General features: G+C 41.2%; 1 protein-coding gene across 5 annotated transcripts in view; it reads left to right on the forward strand.

Annotated features, from left to right (window-relative positions):
• DENND1A (DENN domain containing 1A) overlaps positions 1–16599 on the forward strand; it is a 1229671-nt gene that overhangs the window by 1199261 nt on the left and 13811 nt on the right. For all 5 annotated transcript variants that reach the window (XM_068248143.1, XM_068248144.1, XM_068248146.1 and 2 more), the window contains one exon: positions 8129–8217. In XM_068248143.1, the coding sequence (XP_068104244.1) occupies positions 8129–8217 (89 nt within the window). The remainder of the gene's footprint in view (positions 1–8128; positions 8218–16599) is intronic.

The raw sequence follows: 16599 nt of genomic DNA on the forward strand, positions 1-16599 counted from the left end.
AAAAGTCTTTTAAATGCACAATTATCAAACAACTTGACAAAGTTGGACAACTTTTGTAAAGTTTTGTTAAGACGACAAGGCGTTATCACTGATAAGAGGCGACCAAGGACTGATAAGATGCAGCTCAAGTCAATCCAACTGTTGGATTGACGTGAGCTGCGTCTTATCAGTCCTTGGTCACCATGTAGCGTCCAAGGACAGTTAACCGGCGCGACTAATGTCACACTGTGGGGACAAGAACGCTGATTACAACTTAAAGCCACCAAAAGCTCGAACGCAACACCACCACGCCGCCACCGAATGCGACGCCGCCAAAAGCCGGGCAGACGCCCATGTAAACCAGCCCTAAGTAAGATATAAATGTCCCACACTACTACCAACCTGAATAAAGTCTACAACCACAACTTCTCAGGCCTGCAAGTGGACTCTTAGCTCTGCTATTTCTTTAACCCAGAAGTTGGAGGTTGTGGACTCTTAACTTCCCTCTTTCGCTAAAGCGAGAGGAATATAGAGCCTGCCATATTTATTTTCTTTTAACTACCTGCAGACCGCTCCACGCCAATTGGCGTGAACGCGGCGGCAGCCCCAGAACCACTCCACGCCGATTGGTGTGAATGGCTTCCTATGGGGCTTGCAGGAGAACGCCCGTGCGCATCTCCGTTCTGATGACGGAGCTCCACTCTGCCTTCAGTCTCCCAGCAGCGATTGATTTAGTAAAAAATGGCCTGGTCACTAGGGGGGTTTAACATCGCAGTCCTCAAGTGGTTAAACAATGCAAATTGCCTGGTTGTCCTGCTGATCCACTGTCGTTAATACTTTTAGCCATAGACTATTAAAAAACATGCAGATCAGGTGCTCTGACTGGATTAGCTACATGCTTGTCTCAGGTGTGGGATTCACACAGTATTGAGGAATGAAAGATCAGCAGTATGCCAGACACCTGGGGCCATATGCAATTCGAGGTGATAAGAAGCTGAAAACATGCAAGCTTCTTATCTCCTCACATCGCTCAGGATTTACCGGCAAATTCAATTGCCAGTTTCACCTGAGCGATGTCCTTGCGTAAAGGAGCATATCTCAGGCGAATACTAGGTATTCGCCAAGCGATGCTCCTGTGTGGCCAGCGATGTGGAGCGAGGCATTTGTGCCGTGGAGCTGTCCTTCAGCACCACAACACTGCTGCCTCGCTTCCGGGAAGATGCGTGCGCATCATCGCAAGAGCCAGCGCATCGTTGCACGGCTCATACCCGCCGCCCGTCGCCTTCTGCCGCTCGTCGCTACCGCGGGACCTTCAGAAGATACATACCTCCATCGTTCCGGCTCGCCGCATGTCCCACGCCGCTCCTCCGCTCATCTCTGTGACTGTGAGTATTCTTGGAGCCGGCAAAGCATCTTTGAGTCTCTCGCCGGGGCTCCCCATTCCTCCAGTAGGTGGCCCAATGAGAATCATCCTGATTCTAATTGGACCAATGAGAATCAGGATGATTCTCATTGGGCCACCTAGTGGACGAATGGGGAGCCCCGGCGGGATACTCAAAGATGCTTTGCCGGCTCCAAGAATACTCACAGTCACAGAGTGAGCGGAGGAGCGGCGTGGGACATGCGGCGAGACGGGAATGATGGAGGTATGTTTTTTTGTTACATTTTAAATAGGTAAGGAGTCAAAGCTGACTCCTTTACCTATTTCAATCACTGGCATCTGGGGTTTCCTTAGTAAAGGAGGCTCCCAGATGCCAAAATCAGCCCGCTGACAGCAGCGATAGGTCTTTTCGCCTGCTCAGAGCAGGTGAAAAGTTAGCACCTATGTTTGCCGGGAAGCATCGCTTCCCGGGGGGTGCAAAATGCAATTGCATAGGGGGAAAGGAACTTGCTGGGCGATTATATCGCCCAAGCGAGTTCTTTTCCGCCCTGGGGGGTGTTAAATGCAATTGCATTAGGCGACCTTGCTGACGCCTAATTTAAGAACTCGCCAGCACTTAGCGCTGGCGAGTTTGGTAATTGCATAGGGCCCCTGGTATTACTTAAAAGGAAATAAATATGGAAGCCGCAGATTAGGTTCCCTTTAATTCAGAAGTTGGAGGTTGTGAACTCTTAGCTTCCTTTTTTTCCTTAACCCAGAAGTTGAAGGTTGTGGTCCCTTAGTTTCCCTCTTTCCTTAACCCAGAAGTAAAGGTTGTGGTCCCTTAGTTTTCCTCTTTCCTTAACCCAGAAGTAAAGGTTGTGGTCCCTTAGTTTCCCTCTTCCCTTAACCCAGAGGTTAGAGGCTGTGCTCTTAGGCCGGTTTTACATGTTTTTGCATTGCGGTAGGATGTGAAGCTCCTGTTGCATCCCACTGCATGACACAAAAGGACAACCATATGACCCGGCGGCAGAGTGTGCAGACAGGGTCATCTGCATAGCTCCGCCCTCCTCGAGTGTTCCTTGTATGATATTATTTGATTTATATAACATGGTCCAAGATCATTCTTTCAACAAGTCCAATATTTTCTCACTTTTATTAATCTTTGTTATATCAGTTACATTGTTACCTCCCTGATGTCAGATCTATCAATACATTATATATAGAGGGTAAACTCCAATACTCACTTTTGATCCTGATGTTGATGTATTTTACTGTTGCATATTACGTGTAATGCTATTGTTTAAAAAAAAAAAAAAGAAAAAAACCTAAGACAAGTTCTGTGAAACACATTTTAGCCTAGAAGACCTGAAAGTCTAAGCCTAATGACCTCATGGCCAACACTGTAGGGACTCCAAAACCTTATTCCAATTTTTGTTGTTGTTGTAATGTTGGACTTCAAGCTGGTATGTAAAGTCTTTAAAGCGGACCTGAGCTCAGAACTTCCTCTCTGACTAACAGATACACAACAGCATAATAACCTACATACATTTCTTTGTTACAGCTGATACAAATCCTAAAATAAATCTGCACTGTTTCTACTTCCTGCTTTCAAGGAAGCAGACATATTGCTAACATCCTGTGCTTTCAGATGAGCTTATTTGCCATGGTAGTCAGGTGACACGGAGAGATCAAATTACAACTTTTGATTAGACAAAAATGAGGGGGAAGTAGACACGCTAAACTCTTTGAATACATACAAGGTGCATGTCTCTATGTTTTCCTTCTGTCCTGTGCAAGAGTTCAGGTCCACTTTAAGGATTGTGGTGGTGGGATGGGTTGTTGCTTGCTGTTTAGATAAGTAAAATTTACACAAGACGGGAAGTATTCAATCTCTGCTATGCCAGTCACCAAATTTCATTTTTATCCTGAGAACATTCGCTCTTTAATACTATCTTTTCTACAATTTTATCTCATTTAATGTATTAATTGCAAGTATTCACTAAAACACTCCACACTTGGAGTGTTCCCTGACATTAAGTGCTCGGGGCATCCTGACACTGGGAAAAACTGATCATGTTATGTTTTTGTGTCTGAAGATGTTCTTCCTTAAGGACAGGTATATGGCTGAGATGTCCAGCGCCAAAGATGCTAATTAAAAATAAGAGAGGTGGCATCAAACTGTTGTTAACAGAGGTGGTATGAGGAGATACAAAGCAGTACCTTGTGTGCTAATACGTCAGTGCATTGTGCAGAGCGCATCTTTGAGATGAATAATAATTATTTCCACTAGACAGATTTTTTTTTTTGAAGGTTTCAATCGTAATCATATCTAAATCATGAAATGCTGAACCTACTACAAAAAAAACCCCACCCTGCTCCAACCAAATTCAGCATGTTTTCTGAGAAAGTTAAAATTCACTATTTGTGAAGTTAGCTTTATTTCTGCTGTAGCATATACGGTACATGAAGACATTTGAAGATATCAGTAAGTTGGCACTACAGGATTGTCATCTGGTGGCACAATGATTGTAATATCTATAACTACCTTTAGGGCTTGTTCACACTTTTCGCCTTTTTTCAAGCGCAGGCAATTTGTAAAATCGCCCACAAAACGCTTATGCAATGAATCTCTATGAGAAGGTTCATATCAGCGCGGTTCATGCGCTGTGCATTCAGCAAAGTGGTGCCTGTACCATTTTTGGAGCATTTTTGCTATAATGGAAGGTATAGGAAGAGCGCTAAACACTCACAAAACCACTTTATGCGGCAATTGCGTTTTTTAGAATACATTGTATTTATTCTTTTCTGGTTCATAGAGTTCACTTCCTGACTTGCGTCAAGGAGTGAATTACCAAACTGGTCTGGAAAAGCACTTAGAAAAGCACTGTTACCAGAAACGCAGAGCGCAGTTGAGGGCTGGGGGAGGGGGGTTGATGCGCACAAAACGCTTGCATTTACGTCTTCGATTTTAGGTGTGAAAGAGGCCTTAGGTCATCACTGAAGAAACTTTTTACAGCCTGTCTTTAAGTGGAATTATACTCCCAAAACTATAATTTCAGTAACCACTCTTAGGCACTTAGGTGAATAGAACAATATTTTCAAGCATCCTCAATCATTCCCTATGTGTAAAAATAATTACTAAGGGATATGCACATTCAGTATTTGGGAGGAGATCATCAAAATATGTCTAGCCACTAGACCTGTAGCAGATCAAGTTAAAAATTAATGTTGCTGAACTTATGCAGATAATTTAGGAAGCTTTTATCAAGTGAGTCTATATTCATCTTACTCAGTCTTCTACACAACCCCAACCACTTTAACATGCAGAATGGAATTCTCTCATAGCAACCACTACATATTAAACAGCCACTTTAACTAAAGGTGCATGCTCATGCACAATGACTGCCGGGAGGACTCGATCCCTCGACTGATAGTCCCCTGCCGAGTACTGCACAAGCATGTTATAGCCTGTGACATTTTCCGTTGCTATGAGGGAGTTTGGCGCATGATGGAGCAGCTTCTGACGGATGAGGAAAGTCTGCCACTCATGTCCATTCTGTTGGCAGTGATCTACAAGATGTACAGTATACAACTACTAGTTGTGAATTGGTTAAAGCTCATGTCCAGACAGACATAAAAATAATCTCTGAGCTTTAGAATCAAATGTTACCTTTGAGTAAAACAAGGCTCCTGCTGCAAAAGCGTATAAATATGACCACAAGATCAAGTAACTGAGCTTGTTTTGTTAAATCTATGGGTGGAAAAACCTACCCAACCTTGCAAAGTCCCCTTTCGCTACACTGAGGGACAAGGGGCTTTCTGCTATACAAAAGAAGGTGGAAATAATTGAATGAGGACTTACAGTGCTATCTGTAGCCACTCTTGCCCAGGTAAATAGATACAAGGGGTGATTTGGTGGACCTTTTACTTATTTATAGAAAAGGTTGAAGGCTCCTTAAACACCTATACCATGGGGAAAAAAATGTTTTCATGAAGTAAAACACACATACCCATTTCTAAAAACCTCTAAAAAATCCAGCACCATAATCTACACATATATTTGCAAATATTATTTTCTGTAATTTGAATTCAGATGTCCTGCTTAGGACTTGTTTGGATTTGCCACCAAGGATTTTGGTTGGTTCAGTCAGGTGAACCAATAGGAAGCCTCTGCAGGTAATTCAGGTATGTTGATGGCGAGGTTCCAGATTAATTTCAGTTGATTTTGTGCCAGAACAGATGGCAGGGCAGCGTTGTGCAATCAAGAAAGAAATATTTCCCCTTTCACCTCTTAACCTGGGTAGAGGTAGCTATTTGATTAATGAGAGGCTAATTTCCTTCATGCAATTTTTGCTCAAAAGTAGATCAAATACAGCTGTTGCTGATTCTGATTGCTCTAATTCCATGATGCATACACATTGCAACACATTTCCTTCAAGTCAAAAAATAAATAAAAAAAATCTTTATTGATCATCTAATACCCATTGTAGAAAGGGGTGACCACAGAGCATTCCACCATTCAGCAATCTCCCCCTCCTTCAGTGGGAGCAACAACAGGGTTTTCAGTAGTCACTCACACAGGCCTCACACACTTGGTCCGCTGGTGCACAATCCTTCCGTGGGTCACCACTCCACCAACACTAGACAATAGAGGAAATGAAGGAAGCACTCCAAAGGCATTTTAAACTTGCCTTTAGGTAGCAACACACAACTTGTTTCGGGGTCTCCAGTCCCTTCCTCAGGTGTACAAACCATCTTGACACACAGCAACCTTATGAACAGCAGTGCCCACCACCTGTAATCTGGAGACCCACCCCCTTGGTCAGTTGACCAATGTGGCATAATTTCCAGTCCAGGTTAACCCCGCAGAATAAGTCCAAATTTTGTGGGTTTGTACACTTGAGAAAGGGGGAGACTCCGAAACATGTTGTGTGATGCTACCTTTTGATAAACCCAACTTTAAGATGCCTTTGGAGTGCATTGCGCTCCATTAAAATTGCATGCAATTTTAAATCGCAAGGTCTTTTGGAGAATAAAGAAAACCGTGATGAGCTGTACAGCAGTGGTGTGATGTGTTTTTAGAAAGCGCAATGGCAGTGGCTGCTGTGATTTTTAAGCGATGTGTTTGAAAAATGCATGAAAAACACAATGCATATGATATTTATTGTGTTTTTTGTGTAAACAAGCAGGAGAACAGGAAAAGATTGACGCAGCAAAATTGCAATTGCATCGCAAGCGCACAAAAATCACAAGTAGAATTTTGATTAAAAATCGCACTGCGTTTGCGTTTCACGCTTTTCAGTTTGTACAGGCCCTAAATGCTCTTTCACACCAAAAATCATGAAATGCAATTGCAAATGCTGACACGTTTTGCGTTTTGCGATATTCACTATGTTGGCCTCAATCATAATGCAAGAAAAATGCAGCAGAACTAAGATTGCCTTTTTAGAAAATCAGAAACGCATTCAGTATAGGTGCATTCCCACAATGCCAATGATAACTTTTCAAGAACAAAGCAGAACACAGCCAGTGTGAAAGGGCCCAAAGGCTTCCTGTTGTGTGGGGGCAGGCTCTGTGGGTGTGGCTGCTGTGGATTGGCTTGCAGCACCCTTATGTTCAGGATGCAGATTTGATTTATTTATCAGTTTTGTTGTGTTTTTGTGTGTATGAACTTTTTTTTATATTTGTCTTGTATTTTTCAACTTGCTTATGGTGTTACTACTTCTAAGGATAGCTTTGTTTGTGACATGTGGACCGACTAACATAGAAACAGAATCTAACTGTGTTAGATGTGTCTTATGTGTTAGGTAAAATATGTTACATACATTTTATATACATCTGTGTTGTGTATTAAACTGTGTTGTATGCAAGTCTGGTGTGTAAGTCTTCTGCAGTCATCAGGATACGCTAGCCTTTGGTGCTGGAGATGTACATCATTACATCATGGTGGCCCAAGTGATCCATGTCTGATAGGCACAGAGACGTGATACAGGTTGCTCTGTATCATTGTCAAGGCAACAGCCTCTGCCACTGTGGGCAACGTGGAAATGCCTGCAGATGAGGACAATAAGTGGACCCCTGTATAAAATGGTTAGACAGTCCTAATCTATGCTTCACTGTTACTTAATTACTGAAGCCAGAAGTAAATATGGTTTTGACACAATGGTGAGCCATTGGACATATACAGAAAAATGCCCGTCAGTCTGTTATGACTCCTTGAATAGTCCCGGGATTGTAAAAGGTAAACCTAACAATGATACACAACGATAATGTATGTAGGAAGGTGGACGTCCCAGTGCACTGGAGCCATGGTTACAAAGAAATTAAATGAGAACTTCCTGATCGTTTTTGAAATTCCAATATGAAACCTATCTTCAAGAAGTTTACATTACAGTACAGTCTGAATTGCATTTATTAATTCATCAATGCTTTAATAACACTGGAATTACCCTTTAGATACTTGCTCTGCACTGACAGTTTTATAAAACTAAAGAGTGAAAATGTCAATATTTATGTATGTTAACACAATTATTGAAGAGAGATGTCATGCATTGTTTTGATGTTCGTAAATAACACAAATTCTTTGCCAACCTTCTATGCCTTCATTGCACTGTATAATTGGCATAATAGGATAACCTAGCTTTGTTCATGCATGAGGTGATGATTGATTATGTTGTCTTTTCTGTGGAAATGTCAAAATCCATAAACAGATCTTCCATTGTGCCCATTATCAGTGACAGTATGTGAGTTTCACACCTAATGCACACTCCGTATTTCTCCCTGAAGGTGCGCCCTCCCAGGCCGAATGTTCCCCGACGACCCAAAAGCAATGCTATTGTGGAAAACCGCAGGACATCCATCTCCAGCCCCGATCAGTAAGTGCCAATGCCCACCTGCCCCCTATCCTTGCTATACACTGCATCTATTGGGCTTGATTCACAAAGCGGTGCTAACCTTGTTAGCACGCCTAAAGACTTTTTAGCGTGATAAGCATTGCACTAAGTAGGTTAGCACCACTTTGAGGGAAAAGCGTGTGAAACGTCGCTAAGGATGGCGTTGCGCGCGTAAACTTTGCGCAAAACTTTGCGCGCAAGTTTATTTTATCACGCCTAAACTGAGTTTAGGTGTGATAATGGGCTTTTCACCAGCGTGCTAACAGTTAGCTCGGCTTTGTGAATCAAGCCCATTGTATTCAGTTATTCTACATGATTGGAAGAATTATGGAAAGGACTAGACTTTTTTTTATTAAAAAACTTTATTGTCTTTACTATTTAGCCAACCATCTGTTAAGTCTGATATAAGGGAGAGGAGGGTTGCAAACTGTTGCCACAGAGTAGCAATTTATTTTTGATTGAATGACCTCTATTGTGAAACATTGTAAAATTTAACATACACATCTACACATACATCTAAGGGTGACCATTAATGATACAATTCTTCTGACGATCGATCATCCGATTTGATTGCAATGATCATTTTGGCCCATTAATGGAAGGATAGCTGTTATCAAATTTGATCAGATTAATGGAATCAAACCAGATCAATGCGATTGATATTGCAATCTAATCAGAGACTCATACGTCTGAAGAATCGTATTGTTAATGGCCATCTTAAGATGTATATTTGTTTCAAAGTAAAATGCACTATACAGTGGGTGATAAAATCTGGTTTTGGATTAATCCATCTCTTCATGGGAGATTCTCAGTAGTTACCTTAGTATTCACTAAAGCACTCGCTGGAGAGCATCCATACAAAGATGCCAGCCTCCCTTCTCGCCCGTGCACTATTTTGCCAGTTGGACTGAGCATATGCTATTCAGTAAGTAAATTAAGAAAACCCTGATAATAACCTATGAGGAGGGGAACTAGTTGAAAACCTGTCAAAATTGTCTGAGTAGGGAGAAAAGTAATTTTTGATGCATTTTGATTTGGAACAAACATTTTACATGTATGTGTGCATGTTTTGCAGGATTACCATATATGATTTCTGGTAATTGCACTTTTTTTCCTGGTCCACATATTTTGGCATTTCATGCGTATAATAATCCTTTCATACTAACCTTTACATTAGGTCTAACTTTTCATGGTGCTTTAAAGGACAACTGTAGTGAGAAGAATATGGAGGCTGCCATATTTATTTCTTTTTAAACAATACCAGTTTCCTGGCAGCCTTGCTGATCTTTGTGGCTGCAGATGTGACTGAATAACACCAGAAACAAGCATGAAGCTAATCTTGTCAGATCTGACAATAATGTCAGAAACACCTGATCTGCTGCATGCTTGTTTAGGGTCTATGGCTAAAGGTATTAGAGGTAGAGGATCAGCAGGATAGCCAGGCAACTGGTATTGCTTAAAAGGAAATAAATATGGCCACCTCCATATTTCTTTCGTTACAGTTGTCCTTTAAGTTAAAATCCAGGCAAAAATGTCATTTTGTGTATATGTAGTATTCCTACAGCCTTCAATAACATTTGTCTGTACTAGTTAATGTAAACCAGTAATAATTAAAACCGCAGTGCTGGTTGCTGTCCTTACAACTGACTGTGGAATAAAGCCCCCAAATACAGCCTTTCCAGTCAGTTCTTCACCCACATTGGAAAGCAAAGGAAGCTATGAAGGAGACAGCAGCAGTGGCGTAGCTAAGAAGCTATGGCCCCCAGTGCAATTTTTATGTTGGGCCCACCAAGCACTCTATACATAACAATTGATATGACTTACCACAACCTGCCAAGGACAACCATAGTATCAGAGGTGTAAGAAGGGTATGGGGAACTCTTTGTTAATTATCAGTACTATTAAAAGCATCTATAGAAGTGATTATTACCAGCTCAGAACTAATAAAGAGCTAGGGGGAGGGCTTCTTATGCCCACGGGCCCCGATGCGGTCGCAACCTCTGCACCCCCTATTGCTACACCACTGGACAGCAGGTCTGTGAGGCACTTGCACCATCTAGTCCAATTCTTCACTCTGTTTATATCTATCAGGCATTGGCTCAAATAGTACTGGCTGCTTCAGGCTTGGTCAGAGTGCATCAGTTGTGTTGCAGCATAGCCCATATAATTCTATTGGCCTGTTCATATCTCTGCGTTGTAATGGATCAAATTATTCTAACTCGCTGCATACAAGCTCTGAATTAACGTCTATGTCCAGTCTCCATTGCAGTTCACACATTTTAACTTGTGCGTTGTGCCAATCACCATCGTGAATCCAGCCTAAGGGCTTGTTTACACCGAAAGCAATCCTGATGTGTAAAAAAAACAAACATTAGATACTAACCTTAGTAGTGGGAAGCTTCTGGATAGTTCAGAGGCTTCTCCTCTGACCCTTCTCCAGCACTTAGTCTCGCGGGGTCAAATCGCTTCCTTCTGGCTGGGAGTGTGGCTTCAAATGAGTGTACTGTATGTGCATGTGGGATGCGCAAATACGGTCTGTGCATGCCCAGTAGAGGAAAAGGCTTGTACATGGAGGAAAAAGAGCTTTACATGAGGGCTCACTTCTACTGGGCATGTGTTCTGGGCATGCCCAGTGCTTATGTGCTCCACATACTGCCCAAAGGCTTTCCACTACTGAGGTATATATAGCTTTTGGGGTTTTTTTACACTTCAGGATTTCTTTAACACATTTATATATGCATTTAAACAATGCATAACATGTGCATTTGTATGTGTTAAACTGCAGACGGCTGCATAAAAACATTAGATATGAAAACACGCACCTCATCCGAAGCACTGCAGCATGCTGTCATTTATATTGCCAGGCATATGAAAACACATTTGATGTAAATGAGCCCATTGCATAGCAGAGGCTATAAGTTTTAATGTGTTTTTTGGTAATGCAATAAAATGTGGAAAAAAAACAAAACGGATAAAGTATCAACAAAGCCTAGAGCCACAAGGAATCATGGGAAATAGTCATCTTTACAAGAAAAATGCTGATGACTGATTTACAGACATTCATTAATTTTAAAGCGATCTCACTTATCCTGCTATATACTGTCTATTCATGTACTACAAACAGGTTAACTGGAATTTGGTTTGAACTCCCAGACTTCCTCAGCTAATGTAGCAGACACTGAAATCTATAATGAGGCTTTTTTTTCTTTCTTGTAAGCAAGCAACCATTTAGGTCAAGTTTTCAGTTTTCTAACCTGGTGGGAACCTGTTTAAATGAGACCATCGTGTTCTACAAAGTCACAAAGAATTTTGACCAGGGTGCTCCAATATCACTATAATATTTTAGCATCAGTATATATTTTGCCTGATTTCTTAGGCATTCTAGATGTTACAGGCTGACATAGGGCCTGATGCACAAAATCGTGGAAATACTGGTGTGCACAGACAGCGCACGGCAATATCACCCTTTCTTCCAGCAGCAAGGTACTTTAGTAGAGTGACTGTTGCTACGGTAACAATCGTTGTCTATGGTAATGCTCGTTAGTAACGTGTGTTACTGTTGCAACAGTCGTGCTACTTGAGTACCGTGGGTCATGCTAATAGCGTAACTCATGGTACTTGCTGCCTGAAATAAGGGTAATATAGCAGTCTGTGCACTCCAGTATTACTGTGATTTTGTGTATGAGGCCCCTAGTAAGATTTTTAAATCATGTTAAAATGTTATAAAATTGTAATTAATAAGGGGAAAAAGACATACTGGCAATGCTACAGTTGTGCTCCTGTTTACTATCATTTGAAGTATCTGTCTTTGTCCATACAGGATGTAAACAGACAGAACACAAGCGCATTAACTTTTACACATCTGCACAGCGTTTCTTAATGCAGCTACTTATTTTGCTTCCTCTTTTATCTTGCCTACTCTCATTACTGTTCAGTGGAGCAAGGTGTAACTGGACCCTCCGCTAATGCACAGTGTGTATTTTTAGTCTTGTTTTCAGGTTGTCATATTGCCATACCTATCTGATTTTGTGATCACAATACAAACTGAAGGTAGCGGTTAGCACAAAAGAATAAAAATGCTAATTTATTTGTATAGGACACATTCGTTTTACAGATTTTTTTTTCTCTAACCAAAGATATATTGAAAGTATCGTGGAACATTACTGCCCTCTAGTGTTGCCCTGTAGCTTTGCTTTGCTTGTGCAAATTTCTTTGAAATTGGAAAGCATGTGTGACACTAGTTTAATCTTAGATTTATGCCGACCATATTGTGATCTCTAGCTAAACACCAGTATTACATTGACAGAAGTGGTTCTTTGCCCACAGACATACATATTACTGTTTGCAAATTGGATAATAGGATTGTGAGATTAGACACAGAGAACCTTCACTTAGCAATAGCTACAGAATTATTATTATTATTGATTTATAAAGCGCCAACATATTCCGTGGCACTGTTCAAAGTAAAAAACGTACATGCGGTACATAATAATTCAAACAAATAGTATACAATATACAAGATACATAATTAGTGGCAAAATACAAAAACAATACAAAATACGGAATTGGTAATGACAATGATAAAAGGTAATACTGATTTCCAAGACACAAAAGGGGAGAGAGCCCTGCCCCTGCGAGCTTACAATCTAAAGGGAATGGGGGGGAAACGAGAGGAGGGGTAGTGTAAAACAAATATATAGAGGCAAGTAAATCAGGAGAAAAAAGAGCGAGTGCACACCTATGCCTCAATGCCTTATGTTCACTCTCAACAGTGGTGCAACTTCCGGATGAAAGATAGTGCCAATCACAACATCATTCAAAGAGAAAAAGAAATCCAGGAGCAACTCGCCATATTGAACTTCAGTAAAACTCCATCAACTTTTATCTATTTTTTCCATTAAAATAAATCAGAGGCATAAAGACATAAAGCAGATACTTAACGTTCAGGTGGCAGTAATGGATGGTGCAGAGGATGGTCGACAATCGTTTCGCCCCTCAATAAGGGCTCGAGAATGCCCTTTTTGAGGGGCGAAACGATCGTCGACCATCCTCCGCGTCATCTATTACTGCCTCCTGAAGTTAAGTATCTGCTTTATGTCGTTATGCCAATGATTTATTTTAATGGAAGAAATAGATTAAAGTTGATGGGAGTTTTACTGAAGTTAAAAATATATAGAGGCAGTGTGTTTTAGGGTACTATTTAGTCTTAGGACAGAGGGAAGTGGTCTAAGGTAGCGCATATGCTTGTCAGGACAAATGGGTTTTTAGTGAGCGTTTCAAGGTAACAAAGGTTGGCGAGTGACAGATGTGTAGTATAGGTGTGCTGTGAACTAAAACAGTACTGGGTGTGTGGCTAGTTTACAAAATAATAAAATTATTATTTGTGTAGCTCTACCTTCTGTCCTGAGGGGATATATTTGTTTTTTTTATTTATTTACATATGTGGAAGTGGTACTTGTAATTTGTGTATGTTTAAAGCAGTGGGGTAACTAGACTTAAAGGGGCACTATGGCAAAAAATGTTAACATGTAAAACATCTGCAAACATAGACAAATAAGAAGTACTTTTCTCCCAGAGTAAAATGAGCCATAAATTACTTTTCTCCTATGTTGCTGCCACTTACAGTAAGTAGCAGAAATCTGACAGAAGTGACAGGTTTTGGACTAGTCCATCTCTTCATAGGGGATTCTCAGCAAGGCTTTTATTCCTTATAAATATATTCCCTAAAAAGGATTTAAACATTGATGCTGGCCAGCCTCCCTGCTCGCTACACAGTTTTTTGGCAGTTGGACAGAACTGCCGCCATTCACTAAGTGCTTTTGAAAATAAATAAATCTATGAGACTCCCCTATGAAGAGATGGACTAGTCCAAAACCTGTCACTTCTGTCAGATTTCTACTACCTACTGTAAGTGACAGCAACATAGGAGAAAAGTAATTTATGGCTCATTTTACTCTGGAAAAATGTACTTCTTATTTGTTTGTTTGCACATATTTTACAATTTTTCGCCGTAGTGCCCCTTTAATAGGGCCCCCCTGCAAAAATGATAGCATCGGGCCCCCTTGGTTCCCAAACCCCATGAGGGTACATGATTGGAAGCCAGGAAATGGCAGCAGAGTGTGTTCTGCTGTGAAAAAAAATTACAGACGCTCCCACTACTTGCTACTCTGCATGGCTGGAGGAGGTGGCCGGGACTGCTTTTGTGAGAAAACGGGGAGTTTTTTTACTAATTGGCTGCACTTGCTGTTGGGAAGAGGGAGGAGGAGGGGCCTCCAAAGCCTCTGGCCCTCCCTGCAATGGCAGGGGTCGCAGGGGTGATTGCTACACACTTGGAGAAAATGTACTTTGCATTCCTTTTTTAATAGAGGATATTTAGGTTCTTTGTAGCTTGCTAGAAAAACCCTGTTAGTACTGGTTCTTTATATTTTAAAGTACACCAAAACTGGCTTTAACCAGTTCACCCCCAAGGGTTTTTATCCTAACGGACCAGAGCAATTTTCAGTTGTCAGCGCTCCTCCCTTTTATTCCCTAATAACTTTATTACTACTTATCACAAGAAAATGATCTATACCTCGTTTTTTTCGCCACCAATTAGGCTTTCTGTGGATAGTACATTTTGCTAAGAATTTTTTTATTCTAAATGCATTTTAATGAGAAAAACAGAAAAAAAAAGAAAAAAAATCATTATTTCTCAGTGTTCAGCCTTTATAGTTTTAAAATTAAACATTCTCCTGTGGATAAAACAAACACGTTGTATTTGCCCAGTGGTCCCGATAATTAAACCGTTTAGATTATGTCCCTACCACAATGTATGGCGACAGTATATTATTTTGAAATATAAGTGGTTATTTTTCTGTTTGTTCTGGCCATAATTACAAGCCCCTATGTAATAAATTAAAATTAATTTTCCCCCATAAAATATAGAATAAAAAAAGCTGAGTCCCTAAGGCAACTATTTTTTTTTTTTTTTTAAGCTGATTTTTTTTTTACAAGTGTTTTTTTTGGGGGGGAGGGTTGGAAGTGTAATTTTATTAATGATGTGTATATACTTGAAAGTGTATGTATTTTGTAAGTGTAATATACTTTTTGGCCACAAGATGGCGCTGGTGAACACTCATAGGACGTGTTCACTTTTTTTTTTTTTTTTTTTTTTTACACACTTTATTAAACTGTTACATTTCCTGTTTATGTGAATGGACGTAGCCGCTGTTCGCGGTCACGTCCATTCACTCCAGGCACTGCGATTGGGTAGAGGACTGTTCAGTCCTCTTCCCCAATCGCCCAGCACGGGATCCCGACGGTAATGGCGGCGGTAGCGGCGGACACACGGCGGTAGCAGCGGCGGGAATGCGCGACGTATTAAAACGTCATGTTGCTGTTAATAGCGGTAAGCATGACGTTTTAATACGTTAGGATGGCGGTAAATGGTTAAAAAAATCATTAAAGGACCAGTATAGCAAAAAAAAAAAAGGGAGCAGTTAAAAGCTGACAGAACCGACAGGCTTTAGACGAGTCCATCTCCTCATAGGGGTTTTCTTTGTTTTCAAAAGAATTTCTTGAATGGCAGGTGCTAAATTTAACTGCCAAAATAGTAAGATACCAGTCAGCGGCTGTACTCATTGCACACTATTTTGCCAAGTAGACTTAGCTACTGCCATTCAGGGAATGCTTTTGAAAACAAAGACAACCTTGAGAATCCCCCATGAGGAGATGGACTAGTCCAACACCTGTTGGTTCTGTCAGATTTTAACTGCTTTTTTTCCCCTTTAACACGAAAAGAGTTTTTATCCTGAGCGTAAAAGCACTCCTTTAGTGCATTAACTTTCATTAATCTGAGACGCAATAAAATATTGCACTTACATAAAAAGTGGTTTAAAAGCGTGTGTTTAGAAGCCGCACAGACTCACCCCTAACGCCGACTGCACCACTCTCCAGCAGCTGGAGCTCACTCATCCTGCTGTCGTGTGACAGCAGAGCTCTGTGAGCCGGTCGATCCAATTTCATTGGCTCCTGACCCCATGATCACTGTAAGCCAATCTCATGGGCTCACATTGATTACAGGGTCAGAAAATAATGAAATTGGCTCCTGACTGTCTCACAGAGCCCTGCTGTCATAGCGACGGCAGGGCGAGTTAGCACCAGCGACAGGAGAGTGGTGCAAATGGCGGCAGCGGTGGATCTGTGCATTGAGTTGTTGTTAAGCTGGTTTTTGTACCAGTGGTCTCTTATCCTTAACCCTTTGGGGACCGGCTGCCTAACCCACCCTAAGGACCAGGCGATTTTACATGCTGGGGGGAGCGCATTTTGGGGGGGTCAAGCAGCTGGATCCCTAATAGGGCTAGCTGGACATGGTGTCCTCAGTGT

The sequence above is a fragment of the Hyperolius riggenbachi genome, chromosome 8 (genome assembly GCF_040937935.1).
Source record: "Hyperolius riggenbachi isolate aHypRig1 chromosome 8, aHypRig1.pri, whole genome shotgun sequence".
Classification (NCBI taxonomy): Eukaryota; Metazoa; Chordata; class Amphibia; order Anura; family Hyperoliidae; genus Hyperolius; species Hyperolius riggenbachi.